Genomic DNA, 23,879 nt, shown 5'->3' with positions numbered 1-23,879 from the left:
ACATTTTTTTTCATTTAAGTCACACATCTTAGATTTAATTGCTTGCTCAGACCAATTCACCCTAAAACAGGAAGCAAAATAAAGCCTCTCTCTTCCTTTTAATCATGACAGTGATTTACAAATGAACCTCTTAGAGCCATACTCAGAAAATACATTCCAAACAGGATTTCATAGAACATTTATACAGAACTTATTTCATTGAAATCTGAAATGCCATTATTTGTAGCTTAATCTTCAGAGAAACTGAGCACTTACTGCTGCCACTAAAGTCACTGGAAGCTATGGGTTCACCTCACTCCTAAAATAAAAATAAATAAAAAAATCAGACCATTAGTTCATAAAATACCTTGAGATCTTTGGACAATAAGTGTTACATAAATGAAAACATAATATTAAAATATTCATGCAAGGCACCTGCACATGAGTCTTGGGATCTTCACTGCAGCATGAGAGAGAATGAGACTCAGTTTCCTTAGTAATGAGGAGACAAGCAATCCCCAAGGAGAGAAGCGCTACCTACTAGGGCCTTACAATTACATGAGTTATCCATTGTATAATACGGACAAGTTATTCCAAAGGGTGTCAGGGCTTATGGATGTGCAAAGCAGGGTGAGGGGGGGAAGGCAGGAGTGAAACCAAACCACAAGGTTTTCCTATACCTTCCTAAGGACAGTTTTTTAATACTGGAATCAATACTTTGGATTTTGATGTAGTTAATTTTATTGTTGTTCTCCCCATCTCCCAGTTTTTTAAAGGCAGGATATAGAGTCTGAATCTGGCTCAAGTCTTTTGAGATCTCCCAGCCATCAGGAAATGGAGAAAGACAAGTCTGGAGTAAAAACAAGTAATTTTGAAAAGCAATTCATGAAAGAGGAAGAGGAGACTTTCAAGCCAGAGAGTGGGGAAAAAAGCAACTGGCAAGAGCTTTGGTATTGTAAGTCCTATGGCAGCAAAACTTCCTGTCCATTTGCCTAGAATGGCTTTCAGAAGAAACTAACAGACTAGATATTTATCTTAGAGACTAGTTTCAAACATAGCTCAGACACTGATTGCAATGCAGTAAGTGCTGTCTGGCTCACGCTACAGATTGTCTGCTTCATTGCATCAGGATAGGGCTAAGGCAGCACATTTACTCATTTGCAGATCAAATCATGTGTAACCAACTGCCAAGTAATATATACATGCATATAGGAGGACTCGTCCACATACAGACACTGCTGATTAATGGTAAAACACCATTCCTCTTTATAATCCCTTCATAGGGCCAGCAGCACTGAAAAAATACAGCAACAACAGCTGAGGATGAGGAAGTCCTGGCTCAAAGTATTTTCTGAGGTCACAACTCTTCTCTCTGCTGTCTGTAACTGGTCCAAGGACTGAGCATAGGGTAAAGCGAAATAGTAGAGTCCCTGTGTAGAGTAAACAGCCAATCTAGTATTAAATATTAAAAAGGAACTGTAGGAGCAGTTGCATCAAGAGCAAATAAAAGACAAAACCCAACAAAACCCAATAACCCCCACACAGCAAACTAGACAATTTGTTACACAATCAACAGGAATTGGTTGTGCTTTTAGCATAAATGCTAAACTGTAACTTTTAGAGGAAAAGGATTTCCTTTGTTTTCCTCAGGTATTCACCAGTCAGTACACAGAGTAACTTGAAGTTGTCTCCATGTCTCATAGATAGATTCCCATGCAGATTTTTCCCATACTCAGTAACATAGGAGCACCTTTGATTAGGGCTGCTTTTAGAAGAGTTGACTGCAGCAGTTGTGGTGAAGTTCTTGCGTGCACATCCTGAAGAGATATGGATATTCTTCTATGAGCAACATTTATGAGGTAACTGACAGAAATTGGTAAAAGGATTTGAACAGTTGCTGTTTGCCAAGAGGTGAATCAATATCCCCTTCATCAACACATATGAACACACGCACTTTGACTTTTTTTCTAGGACACAGAAGTTGCAGACACTAAAGCCACAAAGAGCATCAGTCACAAGTTGACAAAGATGGACCCAACATCCAAAACACAGAAGATTGGTAATAAGAACAAGCAATATCACAAAACAGAATTTGTTGTCGGTAAGGGTAATAATAAACAAAAAGCAGATCTTATTTTCAGCATCTTGCTTTCTTCATGTGCAGTTTTCTAGTTGTTTCAATGCACATATGCAATACAGCAAGGGTATACAAAGGATAAGTATATTATACTCAATTTCTGTAAAACAGAACAGAGGATCCAGCCAACTTTTTTTTTGTGTGTGTGTGTGCATGTGTGCGCACGCGCTTTTGCTTGCTGGTTGTTTGCAAGATCAAAGGCCAAGGAAAATTCTGGTATTTAGGGATTTTTTAGTTTTTGTGAATGGTAATGATTAACTTATTAAAATCCATTCCATTATTATTAAGCCTCAAACAAGATATAGCAAGTGGCACTAACAGGAAGAGGTTTCAACTACATTTCATGTAGGTATATGTGGAAGGGTTTTGTTGTTGTTGTTTAAGTACCAGAAGTCAAGAATTACAAGTTGTATTAACAAGCAGACACCATAGCTAGGTTTTCTCTATCTAGACCACAGTGTTGAAACAGAAAATCCCCAAGTATGTCTACTGGAGCATGCACTTATACTGTAAGCATAGTTTGAGGTTATTTAGACATGCCTGTTTGCATTGCAGTGGTACCTAGACCCAGGAAGTTGGATTATGCTGAGCCTTACGCTGAAGGCAGCAGACTTTTGGAGGAAGACAAAATAACTTGTGTGAAGTTATCCAGCAGACCAGAGGCAGTGCTAAGCTGTCTCATATCCCAGAATTCCTTTGACAGATATCATGGATTCTACCTTTTGTCCACAGAAGAAGCCTGTTAAGTGTGAGAACATTTAATCTAGACAGAGAGCCTCAGCCGTTCTGAGAGTAGTTGGAGCAGCAGTACAAGTTAAGATAACTTATTAGCAATTAATAGCTGTCTGTATCAAAGTTTTAGTATTTACCCAGTTTGTTTGGAAGTTCACTTTAGTTTTGATGATGCATTTTTGTTACACCTGTTTGACCATAACACTGAAACTTAAAAATAAGATTTTTGGTGTATTTGATTAACTCAAGCAGAGCAGGAAACAAGATAGGGGCACAAAAAGATCAAGAGTACAAGTTGTTCTTTAAAGAGTCACCAGGTTATATGATAGAGCAATTTCATTTGAAATGAGACTTGCAGATGAAAACACAATGTTTTTATCCAATTTACAATTTGCTCTCAAGCTTGTTCCCCCAGCATGAAAATATTACATAAATATAAAAATTACCTCTTTAGTAGAAAGATTTACCTCTAGACCAAAACATTTGCACTTTGAGCAAGCAATTACCATCACATCCAAAAAAATATTAGCTAGATCAACGAGGTAGTAGTGTGATAGTGATTTGGCTGTATGAGGTTTGGAAAGACTTGTGTTTTTCCCGGAAAACCAAAAGAGAAGAGAACCACAGGGAAGAAAAAGGCCCAGCTGGAGAGGGAGTGAACTGCAGCAAGGAGGCAGGAGGCCCTCCCAGAGCCCACAGCGGAGAGGGGAGCACAGGGCCCACACGCACACCCAGCCAGCCCTGCTGCTGGCCGCAGCGAGGCAGGCAGCAGCTGCCCTGCCTCCCCCTCTCCTCCTGCAGAGGATGAAGCCCTCCCTGATGACCACCACACCCGCACGGGCGACCACAGCCTTCCCCACTCGCCTCCAACCCTGGGCAGTAGCACCCACACAGCAGCAGGCAGGAGCAGTGGAACCTCAGAGGTGAGAAGTGGCACTTGTGGGAGGGGACACATGCTGAGGTAACTCCCATGTGACAGGATTGAAAAAAAAAGCCCCAAAACAAAAAAACACCAAGAACAAAGACCTACACAGCACAGCATTACCTGCCACCTCAGCCGGGCAGCTCAGCCACCAGCCGCCTCAGCCACAAAATGGCTACCACCTCCACCACAAAATGGCTGCCACCTCCTCCGCCTGTCAACACCCCAACAACCAGAGCCCCTGCGCCCACCAGAGGGCCGGTCTCCACCCCACGCAGGCGCCTTCCCAGCCCCACAGCCTCCTCAGCTCTGCTGCAGGCTGAGCACCATCCACACATGCAGGTATGGGGAGAGGCCATTACCCGGGGAGGTTTCTGGCAGCCTAGACACACTAACCAGCAGGCCAAGGCCATAAGTACCCTGGGCCTACGCCACGCTGCCTCCATCCCAAGCAGGCTCCTGTTCACACTTTTTCCGCTACTCCCTTAAGGTCCTTTGGTAAAGAGGCCTTTCCTGTCACCTCTCTTTGTGCCCACTCTGCCCACTAGTAATAGCCTTTACATCACTCACTCAGCCCAGAAGATCAGGATGACCCGGCTCCCCCTCACTGCTCACGAGAGGCTCCCTCACTTGCCGGAGTGAGGGAAGGTGGCTCACCTGCCTCCTTCTGCCTGGAGATGCTCCACCACAAGCCAAAGGAGGCAGTGATATGCAGAAAACCTGTCAAAAATTAGCAGTGAGGAGGGAGGCGGCAAGCGCCGTGCGCAGACACAGGCATGCAGGCAGCGCACGGACACCAACCCTGACTTGCGCCCCATCCCTCTGCAGCACCTTGTCCCATGTTGCACCGCAGCAGGCCCAGCACAAGCCGCAGTTTCCAGACCTTAAATCTCTAAGACTATTCTCAAAAGACCTGGAGCACGAAAGTGTTCCCCTTCTCTTGAAGGGAGCACAGAGACCAAGGTAATAAGGATCATCAAATATGCTTCAGAGCAGAACTACAGAAAAACTACGAGGAAAAATGTGAACTTGGCAGATGTTCAAAGAAGGTAGTTTAAGTAGTGACATATTGGGATATTAAATGCAAAGAAATTAATGCAAGAGTCATCAGATATCATGGAAGTGAGTGCCTATAAGGGGAAAAAGAATAAAAGTTTATTTGCCATATAGAAATCAGCTACTGTCAGCTACACAGGAAGAGTCCTACATATGTCGCATCTACTTTTAAGTATGCATCTGGTCTAAAAAGCATTGCCCACCCCACCCTCCCAAGAATTTTGAATCTCAGTTAATAACAGAATAGATAAGCCACCCCCCATTCATGGAATGCCAACTTTAAGTGCATTATTAATTATATTCCTGTTCAGATTCCTCCTAGGAAATGGCAAGAGGATAAATTAGCACAGGAAAAAATAGCAGAAAAGGCAGAAAGAAGGCGGCTAGAAGTGGAGAGGAAGAGAAAGGAACAAGAAGAACAGAAGCAGAAAAAGCAAGAGCAGCAGGAACAAATGGAAAAAATGAAAGCAGAACTGGAAAAGGAACAGAGGAGAACAGAGGACATGCGGTTAGTGAGGATATTTGAGAAGGGAATATTTGGGTGGAATGATAACCTAAAACTACTGTAGTCTTGCCTTTTTTTGTTTTGGTCAGCCAAGTATATGTACCCAAACCAAAGATCCAGCATGAAGAAACATATCTAACAAAGCAACCTCCCAATATAATAGGGGACTAATAAGACATACCAGCATGAAGGAGCCAGCAAATCAGTCTAGTTCTCCCTGAACAGGTTCCAAACCAGAGAAGAACATCACAGAAATCTTCATCTGAAATGTGTGCATATATAAAGTCTTTTTGTGGCATATTAGATTTTTCCTAAGCATAGTATTTTGTATATGCCTTTACTAATTTCACCCATTTATTTTTAAGACTTTCACCCATTTATCTTTGTTCCATGTTCTGAGTCCATCCTTCAAATGCTTACACGGACTCCCAAGCCTAAAACTGTGATTTTCCAAGTTATTAATGAAAATATCGAATAATACTAGACCCCAGACAAACTTCAAGACCTACTTTGTGTGACAGCGGACTACATTCCACAAATACAGTTTTTCAACTAGTTAAACATAGTGACTTCATGGAGACAATATTTTACACTTTGCATACAGCAGTGTTATGCAGAAGAGCAACAAAACCCCTACAAAACTTTTTCCTTGACAAAGTCACATTGCTAAAAACCTTAGCATAGTTACAACTACATGGTTATAAAGATGCCTCACAGCAGGGTAGGTTTTTTTTCATAACCATACAAGAATTTTTATACTAGTTAAAAAAAAAAAAAGTAGTACGAGCATTTTTGCTGCTTTACCTCTGCTGCCATAGCTTTAGGAAAGAATCTTAAGTAAAGGCAAAGCTCTGGGAGACGCATCAATATCAGAAATGAATTCTGGTGTACGATTATCACATTTCTATTCACCTTTTGAACTGTTCTGCTTACACAAAACGCATTCTTTTCTGACACCATCCCATAGCTCTGCTTCTGTTATACTTCCTTTTTCATTAAGAACGATCTTTATTGAGGACAACAGCGACCTCCTTGGGTGATTTTGAAAAGCTGCAGCCTACCTAGAAATTACTGAATAATTGGGATGTACGCTCCGATCCTGGGGTTATAGGAGAGGCAGGTTTGTAGAAATAGTGTCTTTCATTAAATCGGGTGTTTGAGAAGGACAAATCTGATTTATAAAGCATTTTTCTAGATGAGTGCTATGCCCTGTTTCGTTCAATTTGAGAAAAGCCAAGTAGGCATTCAAGTCAAACTTCTGGACTGAGAACCCTGAGTTAGGGAGATGATCCTAAGTGTCACTAAGTGAAATGGAAAACCTGAGGAAACTAAGGGCAATCAAACCTATTTTCAAAATAAGGAGAATATTCCTTTTCATTAGCTTCCTTGACTTTCTTTCATGCTCCTTATTCTCAACGTGAATCCCACTGCAAAAATAGCCTACTTTAACCACTATCCTGTTCACATCTAAATCTCATCTCCAAGGCTTTTTCATTGCCTCCTCTCTTGCTGCATCACCTGGGTTCTTGTTCTGGGTTTCCACCATGTTTGTGGAACAAGAACACACAAACATGGAGAATTTTCTCTCCAGCTCTAGCTCTCTGAGCTTTCCTAGTTGTCCCTGTGCTCTATTCCATCCCTTGTCTCCACACCTTTGTTTCAGATAAATCACATACTGTGGGAAGATGGGAATACAAGTGTCTCATATCCTCCTCTAAAATACACATCTAAGAGGTTTATAAATCAGGTTTTCACTCACTGGAGATGTCATGGTGAAAATTAGGCAGTAAATTTCCCCCTCACCCTCCCCCCCAAATAATTTGCATAACTAGACATATGCTAAGTATCACTAACCAACACCTGTTCTGTCTTTATTCTGATTTCTCTCCCCTTCACTTAGGCAATCTGTTTAGCTCTTTGGGCCAGAACCTGCTCTTCTTCTGGCAAGACTGTTCAGCAGACCCAAGGTTGCTATAGCAATTAATAATCATTTATGTTTTAGTTTACAGAAACAGAGACTAGAAGAAGAGCGGAGGCGCCAGGAGGAGGAGGAGGCAGCAAGGAAGTCACAATTAGAGAAAGCAGCACAGGAACATATTTGGCAGCAGCAGGAGGAATATCGCAGAAAGCTTCGGCAGTTCCAGAAGAGACAGCTAGAGGAACAAGAACAAGCAGGTCATCTGTAGAAAGGCTAATGCTTACTTTATCTGCAGATAATTCATCAAAAAGGATGATTTCTAGTAAATGCATAGGATTTAGACTTAGTTTGTGGCTCTGCCATGGAATTCCTGTGACACTAAGTCCCAAACTTGCAGCACCTCAGCTCTTCCTCTATAGAATGGAGATGGTAATGATAGTCCTCTCTGTCCCCACAGCCTGAAGAAGGAAAATTGCACAGCCTGGCTATGATACAGTTGCATAAGATGCTAGCAACAACAGCATTCATGCCACATTTGTTAATTTACTGATGTTTTCAGCATATTTGATAACTTCTCTGGAAGCCCCAGTCCCAGTAGCTAAAGAAATAGAATCTTCAACTCTAACAAATATTTGCAGAGAAAAGCTTGAAAACACAAATCCTAAATGCCAATCAGATTTTAAAAATCCAATTAGCAATTATTTCTAAATTGCATAATTTAAGCCAAACTCATGTTTTTGAGAGCAGTTGAAATACTTGGAATGTCAGTATTCCAACTGTAAATTCTCTTTATTTGTAATTGATTAAAAAACATTTCCTAAATAGGACGTATGTGAGCAACTAACAGTTGTTTGGTGATCTGTTCCTAAGAGGCAGAAAAACAGAGACAAAGGGAAATGCAGCTAGAGGAGGAACGCCAGCAACTAGCGGAGATGGTAGAAGAACAATGCCTGGAGTATGACAGAAGAAATCAAGAGGAAGAGAAGGCAAGACATGAGGCTGAGGAGCAGAGGAAGAAAGCAGAGGAAGAGGCTACACTAGCTTTGGAGGAAGCCAAAAGACAAGCACAGCTTTTAATCAGGTACTACTATTCAAAAAGGTTATTTTTTCTTGAATAATAACACTTCTATATACCTAGTGCCAGTTGGGACTCATATCAGTGTAGTTCAAATTGAAGAGCAGTATCAATACCCTCAGGAGTTGGTTAAGCTGCCTTCAATTCGAACTCCAAGCTACAACATAGTTCTTTTGCAAGTCAAACTGTTTTCTAGTGTTTTCCCAAATAGCACTAACAATTCATGTACATCCTAAACACCCTAGAAAGGGTTCAAAGATATAGATAACATCCATTTACATGGCCAGAAAAAAAGCGTAAGTAGATTTCCCCACAGAGCTGAAATTATGATTACCTTTATGCAGTCCATCAGAGCAGACTCCAGCAGAGCATACTTCCAGAACTCATTCCTACTAGTATCTCGGAAGACAGGACGTGGAGTTCACATATTCCATACCAAAATACTGCATACAGCCCTTCTTAAGGGGAGCCTACATCAATTTGTCAGCCACAAAGCACTACAAAGTATAAGAGGATATGCCATGACTTCAGCTGAGCAGCAATAGCTATGTCTTGCTTGTTCTGTTCATACCATTGACAGGAAGTACATACTGGCCCACCACAAGGTATTAGCATAAGCTCAAGTTTTCTTCCCCAGCCCATTCCAAAGCTTGCTCAAAGCCAACACCTGGGGCAAGTCCAGGCTCCTGCTCAAAAGGCACTGTAAAAAGTCAAAGAAATTGGCAATGAACAAGTAATGAGCCTACTGAGTTTGCAGGTTTCAAGTCAAAGCACCAGCTTTCTAACAAAAGGAAGAATTCTGTCCTGTATCTTTAATCCATTTTATTAACACTGTTTGCAGGGAAAAAGCAGCTCTAGAGCAACGTCTGCAGTTCCAGCAAGCACTACTAATAGAAACTACTGGACTAGAACACTCTCAAGATATTTCCCGTCCATGGGTGTTTTCTTATTTTCAACTGCTTGAAAAGCAAGGCCTGAAAACAGTACAGAATAAATAAATGCTTACTGCCAGAGATGGGTCACTACAGTGAGCTCTTTCAGTTCAAATGCAGTTCAAGGTTCCAACCCAATTCAAAACCAGAACACTGCTCCTTTACTGGATAGATGCTACTCTCGCTCCCAATTTTGTTCTCCCAGATTACAAATCTAGTCTGTATACACATCCTATAATTTTTTTTTTTTAAATCAGCCAGTAGAAATTAACCTAGACAGACCACAATGACTTTTACAACCTTTCAAGGTGCCAGAGTACATTTTGTTTATCCTTTGCTGCTTCATCCCAGATTCTTTATGACATTTTGTGGTAAGACAGAAAACAATGAAACTGTCACAGTTTATGAGAGATATGAAAGACCTCAGTTCTGACTTTGAGGGATCCCCCAAAGCAACTGATTTATGTGCTACTGTTTCAAAAAAGGCTAGATAACTTCAGTATCAGCCCTATGCACTACAGAAAAAACAAGATAAACTTTTCTTCCTTGCATGCCAGGTTCATCTTGTTTTCTGCTTTGCTAGTATTCATCTAGCAAAAGAAAGCAAGGCATTTTGTAGATTCAAATTATATTGAAGTTCCTGTAGATCTGGGGAGAAAAGTAATCAGTTTTTGTGGTGGTCTTAAATTGAAGGTGAACTTCATTTAAATTAAATATGCATCAAGCACTGGTTCTAAAAGCAAAAAACCCCCCCCACCAATTTACAGTGCTAACATGCACAGTTCTGAGACTCCATACAGAGAGCTGTAGGAAGCCAATCTTCTCATTTAAGAAGTGAAACTTTACCTGCACAGCAATTATTCAGAAATGCATATAGAAGATGCCCAGGTCACATTTGTATTGTATTCTTAAAAATAATTTCCATTTAAAGTAGTGAGAACTAAAAACCTGTAGTATTGAGTCAAAAGAATTTGTGGCAGACTTCAAGTTTTGCCATTATCTGAAATTCTAACTGAAGTCCAAATCCTGCAAACGCATTTAACTGCGCAATCTTTTGTTGGATTTACAATCAAGTATATATACTTTTAAGAGAATATACAGATCCTTTAAACATACCAGCTGTAAGCAAATATGAATAGAGACCAATACTTTTGTACAGCACTTTCCAATACACCCTTTATATACCACCATAGTGGATATTAATGATGCAATTTTCATAGGTAAAAACATTTAAGGCAGAAGCAGCTCAGTGGTTTTATTCCCCCTCAAACACACACACTAGTAATAGAACCAACCATCCAAGGGTTCTCATCAGTTCTTCTAATGTACATGTAAGCATATAAATAAAGACAACAAAGGAAAGAACTTGGAAGAAATGAGGATTTTCTTTTCTATATTTCCTCCAACATACAAAGGCCAATCTGGCTTCCAGCCATGAGCTTCAAAGGCACAAGTGGTTTATCAGTTCCACTCAAGACTGCCTTTTCAGAAAGAAATTCTCTGAAAAGTATAACTTTTTCCAGAGAAATTGGGGGGGGGAAGAATCCAAGTCTCTGCCCCACCCATCAACTTCAAAAATCAGGGTTTGCTTCAATGTACAACATCAAAAAAATGAACTTTCTTAAAAAGGTAATCATGCATCTGTGTAGCTTTTGTATCTTCTCATTTTACATGAAGATCTTAATACTAATCTTTGAAGCAGAATACAGTTTTCCTGTTATTACTGTTCCAACAGCTGTAACAGTACAGACTTTTCTGTAGGCCAGCAGCTCCTTTTACAAACCAGCTCTTCAAGACTTCATAACAAACTTGAGAAAGAGGTTAAATCAGTTTGTCACTGGTACTATACACTCTAAAGAGAGATGTTTTAGGACAAGGTTACATGACCTCAGCCCAAGTTTCATCCCACTGAAGCCAAAATACCATTCTGAAGCAAATCCTCTTCTATAGCCTCAAGAGAGTTAAATGCAGTTCAACTAGAAAGTTGATATAAACAAGCATCTAAAATGCAGACTTGGAAGAGGAAGGTAGGAGGTAAGAGTCAAAGAAAACTGGTGCAGCAACTAGAATACTAATATTGAACCCAGGGGATCTGGATTTTTTTCCCAGCTCCACTTTCAGCTTCCTGAGTGACCTGAGCAAGCCACTGTCCCCTGTGCCTCAGTTCTTAATTTGTAAGAGAGGGATAATGAGAAATTGTCTACCAACAAGAGCATTGCACAAATTCAAATTAGAAAACAATCTGATATTAATTACAAGGCTACTTATTTCTGGTATCTTGAAGCAGATATGTTTTGTATTCTAAAAAAGCAACTGGAGAGAAGTCCAAAGACAACATTGTTCTACATCACAATAGCAGTCCCTCCTTCTCCCAAGAATTTAATTACATATAACACTTTAAGAAAATCCCATATTCTGACATTTTGTAAACAAAAATTTTAATCTTTAAAAAACTGCTTAGTGCAACTATGTGTACAAAAGTATATTACTAGATCAGAAATAGGACATTGAAACCACAAGCATGAAAGGAAATGCATTTATAATTTTACACCAAGTGCCATAAAAACTGATGATTCAAAACCCATCTGCAATTTCATCTAAGTATGCCAGCACTAAAATGTATGCCTTAAATGAATTTGGCATTCATAAAATGATCTTGATTTACAAAACAAAACCAAAGCAGAAACAAGTCCTATTTATCTGCAGGAGCAATGAAGTAGGGACAGTGCAGAACACTCTACACTGCCCTGCCTGTAACCTCCTGTCTGAGCTTTTATACCTGATCAGGCAGCACAGGTTAGTTCAAACTGATCATTTAGAACCCTGTAACTAGCTAATACGTGAAGTGAACCCTCATAATGGTGCCTGATAACATGGACATGCCAAGACAGTTCATCCATCATATAGGGATTTCTGTGACACCATGATTAAATGAAATGCAGTCATTAAGAAAACCCTCCTCGAATTTCCTTCAAAGTTGCATTTTCAGTCTAACCTTTGAGAACATAAAATGAAGCTTAACCATATATGAATATTCTCTAACAATAAGGCAAGAAATAGCTCGTAGTCTCAAAAAGTAATCTACAAACCAAACTGATTGTTTTACTAGGGCAAGGGAAAATAAGTAAATGCTTTTTTTATGAGGCATATTTACAGAGCACAATTTTTCTGGCTTCAATGTATATGTACTAGAAAGGCATGTTTTCATTATCACTTTTTATGTTTTTGCTCATTTTCAAACATTTGAAAAGAAGATACAAATTATTGTTTATAAAATCGTTTTTCTTGTTTATTTTAATGAAGCTGGTACAGACAATGTCCATTCAAAACCCACGTCCCAGGCCAAAAGGTACAAACAAGAGTGTCAAAGTAACACCAGTTGTCTGCTGTGAACATTCTTGCATGAATACCTGTGTGTACTAATTGCTATATGAAGTTAGAATGCTTCTGGGCTCTTCTGGCAAGATTTAAGAATCATTAGGGTTTTCAATTTTATGTCTTCAGCAAAGCCATCTCTGGAGCAAAGTACAGATGACAACAGTTCTAGCTTTTCCATTTCCAACTTGGTAATCTTCTTCGCTGGGCCATCAGCACAATTTAAGCAGAATAGCTCTGAGTTATGGATACACAATTTCTCCATAGTTTAGTTCTCTGAAAAACTTCATCTCGCACTGAAAGTTATAGTCCAGGAGTGAAACAGTCACACATCAAAACTTCAGGGCCGATATGGAAGTCATTAAGAACACTCGCCCACCTGGCAGATCTTACAACCTTCGTGCCCGAAATGCACGAACCTAGTGAACATACAAATGCATGTGTGTACATGTATTTCTAGAGGGGAGGGCAGAAGGGAAAAACGGGAGCAGGGCTGCAGCTGGATCACAAAAGTTCAGCACAATGAAAACAGAAACAATAGTGTATAATGAGCACGAGAATTCAAAATACCAGACGCTTGAAAATAAACTCCCAGAGATGGGGTGCCAGTTTCAATTCAGTGTTGAACACCACATTACAAAAGAACTATTATTTAAAAATAAAAAAGGATTAAGGGGAAAGAAAAACAGAAGGATCTAAACTGTTGAGTGACCCCCCGTCTGTTCCTGATAAACTTCAATCACATCTTCCTCCTCCATCCCCAGCTGTGAGAATAGAGAAAAAACAGCACAATTGTTATAAATCTGGTGTTCTAAATTCAGAGCAGGTCCTACACAAGCTAAAGAATGGTTTGTTCCTCTCTCCCACCATAATCCTTCAAAGGACAAAGGGGTTAAAAATTTTTCAATCACTATCTTACTTGCCAACACTAGTGATTTTTAGTCTGTCTCATCTTTAAAGATGTTTCATCTTTACAGCACATCTCAGTCAAAGCAGCAGCCTTATCTGTGAAGTCTAAATCCACTCGTGGAACAGAACACATCAGCTTGGAAGGCACCAGCTTTATCTTTCTCTAAATCCTTTCTTGTGAAACAGATGCACAAGAATGCAACCAATGACATAGTGAATGCACCAGTTGTAGAGCCACATGGCTTACAAATAGCACACGCCTACCTAACAATACAGCTAAGACCTAAAGCTTGCAACTCAGATCACCTGCTTACAACTGTTCCCTCAAAGAGGATAACTTAATGGATTCCACAATACACAATTTTCTTTCAGATTTTTCAAAAGGTCATTATTATAACCCAATGTTTCTTCCCGCTTTGTCCTAACAGTTGCTGGAAATCACTGGATAACAAAATAACCTATTTTCTATTTATTTACACTTTCATCTAATAAATGTGAGCCAGAATTGACTCTATTTTATTTAAAGAAATATCTTCAGGTTAATAGCCTGGCTGAACAGAAACTAATCAGTTATGTATTTAATTTTTCCAGTGAACACTGTTTAACACTTTCTAGAAAGAGAAACTCACCTCCTTGGGGGTATGATTATCAGTAATTCTCTGACCCTCGAAGAGGAACCTGAGTGAATTCATTGGAACACCCTAAAAAAAAGACACACACATACACAAGAAAACTTAACTGAAACTTGCACATATTCATAAGACATACAGTTTCAATAAAAACAGCACATGAAAAATCAAAAAGGAAAGTGTTAGTTCCTGTTTTACAGTAAGCACAGCTATTCTGTTGCTCCATCACTCCCAAGAGTGATTCAAGGAGAATGTTAGCACTAACATGCATGTTTATTCCCAAGTCACACAGGAGTTCAACAACCAGAAAGTTTCCTTAGTGGATCGTCCCCCCACCCCACCGCTTTTTAAAGTATTCCAACACCTCCCTTCCAAGAAAATTTTACATGTGGAGGTCAAAGTCTTTTTCTGAACTAAATATGCTCACACCCTTATTAAGGATTCTACCACAACATGAATAATGTTGCATGTACTTCAGAAGTCCCCTCCCCTTGCTTTCCCAACCCTACAGCAACATAAGAAGGAACAGCATCCTTTACCATTAATCCATTTTGCAGAAGTTTTACATTGTGGAGGGGAGAAAGCAGAGGTGAGAAGCAGAAAGAACACCATTCAAACAGGGAGAAAGCAGCACCCCAATAGTACATAAGATTAAGTCACAGTACATCTGTCATACAGCATGCCTGTGTTACAGCTGAATATCACACCTCACCTAAACAGGTGAGGCTAACGCTGTGCTGCTTCTCTTTCAAGAGCATTATGAGCAAAACAAATGCAAGTGAAATATGACCTGTTTTGTGCACCAATTATATCTCTGAAGTATTACTTCCAAATTACTAGGCAGAAGAAAAAACAAAACAAAAAAAAACACACACACAGGAAAAAAGCTCCTCACACTGTTCTTTAACAAGCCCCCAACCAACTCAGAAGAAACGTTCATGATCCCTCCACCAGAGAAACCTCTGACACCAGGAAAAAAAGAATGTGTTGACTGCGGATGAAGAGTTTCTCCAGACTCCAAACATGTCTGTTCAAACAACCGTTCTTTTTTGAAAAATTCACACACACATACAGTCAGTCAGTCAATAAGGCTACTACATAAATTATTTCCAGACTTGATTTAAAATTTTAACTTTATAGAAGGAGTCACAGCTTCAGTCACTTCGATTTTGCTACCAACATATCTGGTGTTTAATCTTATCTTTTCTTTCCTCCTACGCCAGTAAGATAGCAAGCTGTATAGCAGCATGCTGACATCAGTGTACAAAGACACAGAAAACCTAATACACCATAATATGAACAAGGCATGAGCAAGCATTTCTACAAAAAGAACACTTCCATTGACAAGTTCAACTTGTCTCAGTGTATTAACATTAAAAAAAGCAAAGTATTAATTCTTAAGATTGTATCTGCTAAAGTGGACTCAAACACAATTGCTCAAGAAAAGGCCACACAAAAAGCATCTTCTAATCCCAAAGCTGGAATAAACTAGGCCAAGGCCTCTGCAAACACTTAGTAGCAGTGAATCCATAGTATCTGCCACAATCTTAAAGTGAAGATAAATTTATTGTCCTGGTAACAGTATTTATTGCTTACCTACATCAAACATTAACACTGCAGGTTTATTAAAATTAAGGCATAATAGCTAATGTTAACCAATTACCATATGAACAACAGTAACCATGTGTAAGGCTGCCCTCACTGTCCACAGAATCAGTATCCTGCAGCTTTCATGGGATCTCACTTGGAGTAGAAAGACTTTACAGTAGCTATAAATATATGCCTGGGCATACTAAAAGGTAACTTATGTTTTCTGAACAGCTACCATACAGTTTCAGCTAGTAATTTTAACTCACTACAAAATTTGCAACAGGCTTTTTAATAGAAATACCTTTATCTGACAAAAGAAATGAGGAGATCCATTACATTTATCCTGTCAGATATTGGTTCTGCTGGTAACTAAACAGAAGCTTTCCTGTCACGATAGATATCTTTGAAAGTACAGTAAGTTGAGAAAAGCCAAAGCAGTGTTTACTTTTTCTTTTAAAGAGACAGTGCCATTGTGTCACAAACCTGTCTTTGACAGTATGATTCTTTGAGTTTCTTGAGGTGTGTTGTCATTTTCACCTTGAAGTGAATTTCACTGCTGTCCTAAGAACAGGAAAGAAAAAATGTTATCCCTTTGTAGCAATTGCTCACTTCATCTACACTGGCTTTCAGACTTTATTGCCGTTAAAATAGCACTGAACACAGTTTAACTATCACTGAATACTTTGGTGACTGGTAAATCATCCTAGAGGACGGTATTATGATGCATTAAACTCATCATTCACTTTCATGGAAGCTCTATTTTAAAACATATGGTCTGATACAGCCTGAGGCTCACTATGGAGGTTTTAGACTTAAAAGTTTTTAAAAACATACCTAGTTCACAGTCTGTGCTTCCATCTTTTACCCAGCTGATGTACTTATACAATACAAACAAACATGTGCAGGGGACTTTTGCTCTCAGATTCCAGAAGAAACAAGTTAAAGCTTGCACTTCAAAACTTACATGAAACCTTGTTCAATTAGTGTAATTATCTAGAAGTTAGGATACAGGCCGACTTGGCAACACAACACTAACCTAAAGCGAATTCTTAGGTCTCGTTCTATAGTCCTTCCTACCAACTAAAGATAGATATCTAACTAACTAGAACTGTCAAAATGGCTGCAAATACAACTGACTGCAAGAGATTCTGTGCATAAAGCAAGTGGGTCACATTTAGCTTTTGAATGTGTTCTCACTATTGGTGATTAAACCAGCAAGAGGTAAGCTAATTTATGCTAGGACTACTTAGGTCATCTGTCTCCAGCCAGCAAAGCAATCATGCCAATACTTCCAACAAACACTACTGAGATCAATTAAATGAAGTAGGGGTTCTCTGCTGAGGACTTCTGTTCAAGGAGGACCTGGACATTCTCATCCCAACACAACTTAAATGCAGACCTATAATCCACCCCTCACATCTACCACCAAGCCAACCAACAGCATCCTCTTCTGATCCCTGTCCAAGAAAGATGACCTCATTCTTATGCACAAAATGAACTCTGAAGACCTGAGTTTCAGTTTGGCCACAATATTTCCTCATGTCTTTGGAAAAATTAACCCCTAAAGCTATGGAAATTGATGCATTTAAGATAGGGATCACACTAACCAAATTCTCAGTCAGAAGTATAACTTTGCTTTTCAAAAACCCTCACACAACAGTCAGTAGACTAACAGACATCACTGGCAACAGGTAAATAGTTTATTTGGGAAAAATCCAGATTGAAGAACTCAAAGCATCAACTTTCATCTGTTTATTCCTACAATACAAAAAACTTACACCTCCAAACATCCACCAGTAATTATGTATACAAAAAAAACTCACCTGCCCAATGACTTTGAGTTTAATGTATTCTCCCTCTTTCTTATCTCCTAAGTCCTCAGCTGAAGGTTTTGCTTCCTGCAAGAAAAACATATTCCAAAAAAACTCTGATGAAGTACATTTCATTATTTTCACTGGAGAGTATGACAGCTGCCATCCTCCTTACATTACACTAAATACAAACTACCCAAGTCACCTTCTTTCTTCCTTTCTATGTGTGAAACTAACAGTGACATAGCATTATGAAAGACTACAACAGCATGTGAAAGATTAATGATGGAAGAGAAACACCATGGAGAACATAAGAGATGGAAGAAGGATCATTTGGAAATAGATGACAAAAGATGCAAAAATCAGAGGTACAATTTTACACCACTAACTCCCAGTGAACAAACAGACGGCAAAAGAGAAATACTGAAAGGGTACTAAGAGACTCAGGTACTTACAATAAAGAAAGAAAACAAGCAAGACTAAACAGAACACACTTGTGACACCCTATCAGCATAAAGAGTGAACCAGGCAAACTTTTTTCAATCTTTCTATTGTATAGACAGTATTTACTACTTTCAAAAGAACAGCCAGCCACCTTCCCTCCAATGACAACAAAACAGCACCAATTAACTGCTTCCTTACAGCATATTTGCTGCAAGACGACCATTCTTAAAAGTTAAAGTTTTAGTTCTAAGAACTATAATGTTTTGATATCTTTCCAGGATAAAAATGATTACAGGCAAGTTTGATTCAGTAGCTTATGCACAAAAGCTCTTCAAACAAGGTTCAAATGCTAGGTTCAGGAAGACATGAGTTCAAGACTTCAAAGTTTTCATGTTAACTGCTGATAGGTAAGACAGAGATCAGGTACTATTAACCCCATCCCTTGCCTGTCACTGTGTATGTTGGATCAGGCCTTTGGTTATGTTCCATTACTGCATAAAGGGATCTTACATACTGCCTCAGGTTCAGATGGTGCTTGATGAAGAAATCCTCCCAAGTAGTCAGAAACAAGGATACTCTGCTGATGATATTTTAAATCGTTCTTTAGTATTCAATTGCTTAGCATAGTGGACAAAAGCAAGATGTGTACAGGTGCCCACCACATATGTTTTCCAGTCATAAAGAAGCATTTTGCTGCATATACAGAAATATCCTTTGTGTGGCTGGCTGGACTTGAGCTTTGGGATCAAGCAACACAAATACATACTACCCTTACAGATTAAGTCCATCCAGATAGGGCTCTATCTCCAGATTAAAATGACAAACAAGCTTTTTTGATTTTTTTTAACCCCTTTAAAAAGGGATTAAACATGCACAAATTCTTTGAATATTAAGACCTTGGGGGGTGAGGGGGTGAGTAGAAGCCTGCAAGCACTTTCCCTAACTATCTGTGCAAGTCTCAGTCTGGAGGGGAGGTTCTCTTTGTATTATTTTAACTCACTGCTTTCAGCCAAATCCATTCAGTTTCTGTGACAGCAAAAAAGCATGAGCAAGAGACCCCAACTGGTTTGAGTGTTTTTATTTTAAATACCCACCTGGGCACAACCTGGAATGCTGGGACTGAATTCTCACCCTTCAAGCTTGAAACCAGCCTCAAGCCTTCAAGAACCTAGACCCTGACCCCCAGGTCTCAAAACAAGTCACTTCTGAAGCATCAAAGGAGTCTTGCCTGATACATAAACACAGCAACTGCACTCCTTACCAAAGTCTTCCCTTTCTAGCATATCACAACTCTGATCTCATGGGACTATTTGTGGGAATAAAAATAGGTCGACTTCCACTCCTGACTCAAAGAGAAAAAGAAGAAACTGCAACCTGTCCTGCAGACCTGTCTCTCACATCTTTTTCATATGGACAGCTTGCACAAATAGCATTTTTTTGGTCTGTATGTAGGACTACTGACCTCTAAGAATCCAAAACAGATTCAGATCTCTAAAAATCCAAAGTCTGTAACTTTCATAACTGTCTCCTGTTTTGCTGTTGCTCAAGGAATTTATCAGAACATCCCATCTCTTCCCAAGAAATTTCAGGTCAGTGTCTTATTTTACTTTGCATAAGAACTAAATTGCACAGCAGCATATTGTCCCAGCAGTAAAGGACTTCATAGTAGCTTATCCAGTTCTGTGCATTGTGGCAGATCTACCTCTTTAGCTTTCCATAACAAATCATTCTGTACAAGGTATGACAAAACATCGCTGCTACTATGACAGCACCTCTGGCCAATATGAGTGAAAAGCCATGATTCATAACATGTTTGATTCCTACCCTCAGGGACAGAGAACTCAAGTACTAGAAACCAATAGGGAAAGGGGCAATCAGCAGAAAGAGCAGAGGCTTAAAACATCAAGTCTGCCATAAAGGTGCATGCTTAAAGCCTCAGCAACCTCTCACCCACAAAAATCAGAGCAAACAGCAGAGCTGGAATTTCAGGAAAAAAAGAAATAGGATCAAATCAATGCTGAAAAAGCCAGTAATTGTAGTTTAAAGAGCAGAAGATTCAAAATTAGAACACAACAAGACCCAGCAAGTCTGAAACAGCTCCCTGCATTTTGTCAGTGCTAACTATACTGCCATTCAACACCAAATGGAAAAGCCAACAGAAAAACACTTAACAAAAGAAGCAAGCAGATTGCAAAGTTACTAAATTACAAGCATTCACTAACAAAATCCACGATCAACAATACACGAGCAAACATCCAGGTTTTTACTTGGACTGCTAAAGGAACAGTGTTTATGGGTATACCCTGAAAATTTACATCAAAAAAAAAAAACCACACACCCACAAACATAACCAGAACACCACAACACACTAGTAAGTTTAACTTTTCACTAGATTCCTAAACTTCCAAAGGATTCATCCCATAGTTTTCCTAAATAACAAAAAATGAGGTCTCTAATACTGTCTCAATTATATTAACACTACATTCATGACTGTAAAGCACTCAAAGTTCCCTGGATGAAATGCAACTCACTGTGCCAGGTATTTGCTACTGCCACTAATGCAACCACAAAATAAACATCATAAAGCAACTTATTGCAAATTTTCTCTAACAACAAATTGTATCTACTATTATTTTGAAGCATTCCAACTTCAATATCCATGCCTAAAAGAAACCTCTACTCAGCATACTTGAGACCATCTTTTAGAATCAAAATTACAAGAGGAGCAAGATTACACCATGCATCCCAGCACAACAAATTCTTACATTTGTTACAGGAACAGGAAAATATGTACACTTGTGCCACAACATTTCCTATGCGCAGTACATAGAGATAAAAATGCCTTCATCTAGCTTGAATTAGAATAAAAACAACCTGAGACTCCTGAGGGGAGGAGGAAAAAGTTATACTTCTTTCCCCCCCCATGTGATCCCAGCAAGCAGCCATGCGTTTTTAGAAGTTTACCCTTGTTGCTACAAGTTTGTTTGTTTGTTTTTTTTAATCATAGAAGATAGTTTCTAATTGGGAATAAAGAAACTAAACCAACTCTGCATATTTAAAAAAAAAAAAGGAAGCTGGAATTCTAACTGCATGACATCCCCTTAACATCTTGATTCCAGGACCAAAAATGAGGATATTGTAAACAACCTACAATTTCAGGCAATCTGATTATTCCAGTAAGACTGATAAACAGAGGAATGAGATCTATGGTGTTGCATTACTTACTGCATGTTATACTGTTACTTGCGTGTCTGTTTAGGTCTTTTCACACAGTCCCCCACAGCATCGAATGACAAAACATCTGATAATGTTTAGCATACGTATTTCCAAAAAAGAGTCCTTATCCAATGTGCCTTACTGGATATGTGCCTTAAAGACACATATCCAATAAAGTCTCTCATATGCAATGGATTTTACAGACTTCAAGCAGTCCCAAAGAAGAATGAACACGCATGCACCTTCGCAGGACTGGGCTGAAGAAGGAATTACCTAACGAACAATGTTATGTGTTAAAACATGGCTTAGTTCACAAATATGAACTCCACAGTAGGCCGCACAAAGTTCAGTCTACAGAATCTAGCTCATAATTTGATTTTTCTTCTTTTTGTGCAACTGTTACCAAAGGCCGATTTCGGTGTCACAGCCACTTGCCTGCATTTTGCTACACTGGGAATAGTCCTGATGAGGGCTGGCGCTAGCTGCCCTCTCACAGGCAGCGCCAGGCAGTATCACCATCGGCACCAGCAGAGTTGCATTGTGCTGGAAAGTCGGGGAGGGGGGGGGGCGACACCCAGCTCACACAGCAGTGACTTTATTCACGGGTCACACTATATCAAGGCTATTCCTCAGTGCAGGCACAGCACATCCGAGATTTAGCGGTGTTCCTGGATGTTTTTCGTTTCGTGACTTGCATTAATACCACCCTTGACTCCACAGAACTGCAGGAAACACTCGCAGGTACCGCCGTTGTTCCTCCCAAAGTCAAACCGCCGTGACACGGCTGTCACCGGAGGCAACGCACGAAATAAAGCCGAACGGAACAAAACGGAGCTGCGAGGCCGTTTTCACTCCCGCCCGGCAGCTCGCGGAGCCCAGAGCGGCAGCCGCGAGCCGAGGGTTGCGCGCGGCGACGCCGGGCGAGCCCGCCCGCCCGCCCCAGCGGGCATCCTGCCCCCCGGCCGGCAGGGCAAAACGAAAGGAAGGGGCCGCCGCGCCGCGCCGCGCCCTCGGGACGGCCCGGCCCGGCCCCGCCGCCCCGGCCCCGCCGCCGCGGCGCGGCGCGGGGGCGAAGCGCGGCGGGCACAGCCCGGCCGAGGCGCAGGCCGGGCCCCCGCGGCCCCAGGGGAAGCGCCGCCGCCCCCCTCGGTACCTGGTCAGACATGGCGTCGCCCCTCGCGTGCGGCAGGCTCGGCTGGGCCGCGGCAGGCGCTCCGCTCCCTTTCTCTCCGCCGCAGCACAAACACAGGCCGCGGCGCGGGCGGGATTTCCTGTGCGCCTGACATCACTTCCGGCCCGCCGCCGCCGCGGCTCCGCCCCGCCGCGCCCGGCCCCGCCCCGCCGCCGCTGCCGCTGCCGCCCCACGGAACCTTCTCGAAGCCGCCGCGCCGCCCGCCTCGGCGGCGACCCCTCCTTATATACGTAGATAAACATATATAGCGAGGCGGAGCGCTAGCGAAGCTGCCGCCGATCGAGTAGCGCGCCGCGGGCGGCTGCCTCGCCGGCCAGGCCGCCGTCACCCCGCGGAGCCGCACAGCATCGCGGCTCGCGTGGATAAGCCCCGCGACAACTGTTAACGCGGAATTAGCGGGAGGGAAGGCATTAATAAAGCCCCCGGACGCTGCAGAGCCACGTAGCTACAAGGGGAGGCTCCATCCCCAGCAAAGCCTGCTAGCCCGGGACACCTGGCACCTTTGTGCCTTGGGAAGGGCTCAGTGCAAGTTTAAGAAGGCTGCAGAAAGCATCAACATAATCTCAAAACAGCGCGCAATGCAAACAGCACAAAAGGTTACAAATACTTAATCCCATTGCAAACACCACTACCAGCAAACAAAAGCAGTTTTAAAAGCAGGGAGATTAGCCTGAGGGTTATAAGGTTACAGTTTTAAATTCTAGAATAAAAACTGAGCATAATTCCTAGTTCTACCTATTTTTTCCATACAATCCTGTAATAAGTGTAACACACACAAGTGAAGTTATCTACCCCTATGCATAGCACACACATTTGAAATATCTGTATACACACTAAATAACAGTAATACTGCCTCTCTTCATGCAGTTTTTATTCACTTTGGTTACAGATAGGTATGTGTTCAAGGTACAAGCTACATCTGTGCAGCATCTCCATAGATGGTCTCAATTCACCCTATGAGAACTACAAAAGCACATCAACAAAAGTCACACATTTCTTCTGTTACAGCCTAAATCCAACACACACCACCTTCAAAATTAAAGCATAGCAAAAAAAATTTTTTAAAGACTAAATATACATACATAAGCTTTATCTCACAAAGCCCAAAGCAATTCTTGCTGCTACAGCCAATACCAAAACTACTTTACTTCCCCCAATAACCTTGTTTAACTCTCAGGTGTTTTATAACTTCTCTAAAAATTTTCCCTATCTGCAAGTAATCTCAATCACCTGAAGTCAATAAAATTCACCTCTATTCATTCAACTTCCTGCTAACGTATCCAGTGTTGTGTGTAAAGTGTGGGTGCCAGGAGCAGGTAGTGTTTTTTCTGAACACCATTAGCCTACCTAGCCTGTATAAAGCCTCTTTAGTCTGCCAAACAATTTTCCTGTAAAATAGAATCTGAGAACAATCCATAATCTCATAATGCCAGCATATTTGTTCAAGAGTGGCTAGT

The 23,879-nt window shown here is 40.8% G+C and overlaps 1 protein-coding gene across 1 annotated transcript; it reads right to left on the bottom strand.

Moving 5' to 3' along the window:
* Positions 1–12,517: 12,517 nt before the first annotated feature.
* SUMO1 (small ubiquitin like modifier 1) lies at positions 12,518–22,498 on the bottom strand. Its single transcript, XM_067298841.1, has 5 exons — positions 22,384–22,498; positions 17,583–17,657; positions 16,243–16,320; positions 14,170–14,241; positions 12,518–13,395 (listed from the first exon to the last, which is right to left on the bottom strand). The coding sequence occupies exons 1-5, from the start codon at positions 22,393–22,395 to the stop codon at positions 13,327–13,329; spliced, it is 306 nt and encodes a 101-aa protein (XP_067154942.1). The 5' UTR covers positions 22,396–22,498; the 3' UTR covers positions 12,518–13,326.
* Positions 22,499–23,879: the final 1,381 nt, after the last annotated feature.

The sequence above is a fragment of the Apteryx mantelli genome, chromosome 6, assembly GCF_036417845.1.
Source record: "Apteryx mantelli isolate bAptMan1 chromosome 6, bAptMan1.hap1, whole genome shotgun sequence".
Lineage (NCBI taxonomy): Eukaryota > Metazoa > Chordata > Aves > Apterygiformes > Apterygidae > Apteryx > Apteryx mantelli.
This window is presented reverse-complemented; position numbering and strand designations above follow the sequence as displayed.

Bases quoted from the DNA above. Each gene is read 5' to 3' on its own strand.
- SUMO1 (XM_067298841.1), bottom strand. The intron at 16,321-17,582 runs GTGAGTTTTTTT...TCCTGTTCTTAG, and splicing joins AACTCAAAGTCATTGGGCAG to GACAGCAGTGAAATTCACTT. The intron at 14,242-16,242 runs GTTTGTGACACA...TCTTTTTTTTAG, and splicing joins AATCATACTGTCAAAGACAG to GGTGTTCCAATGAATTCACT.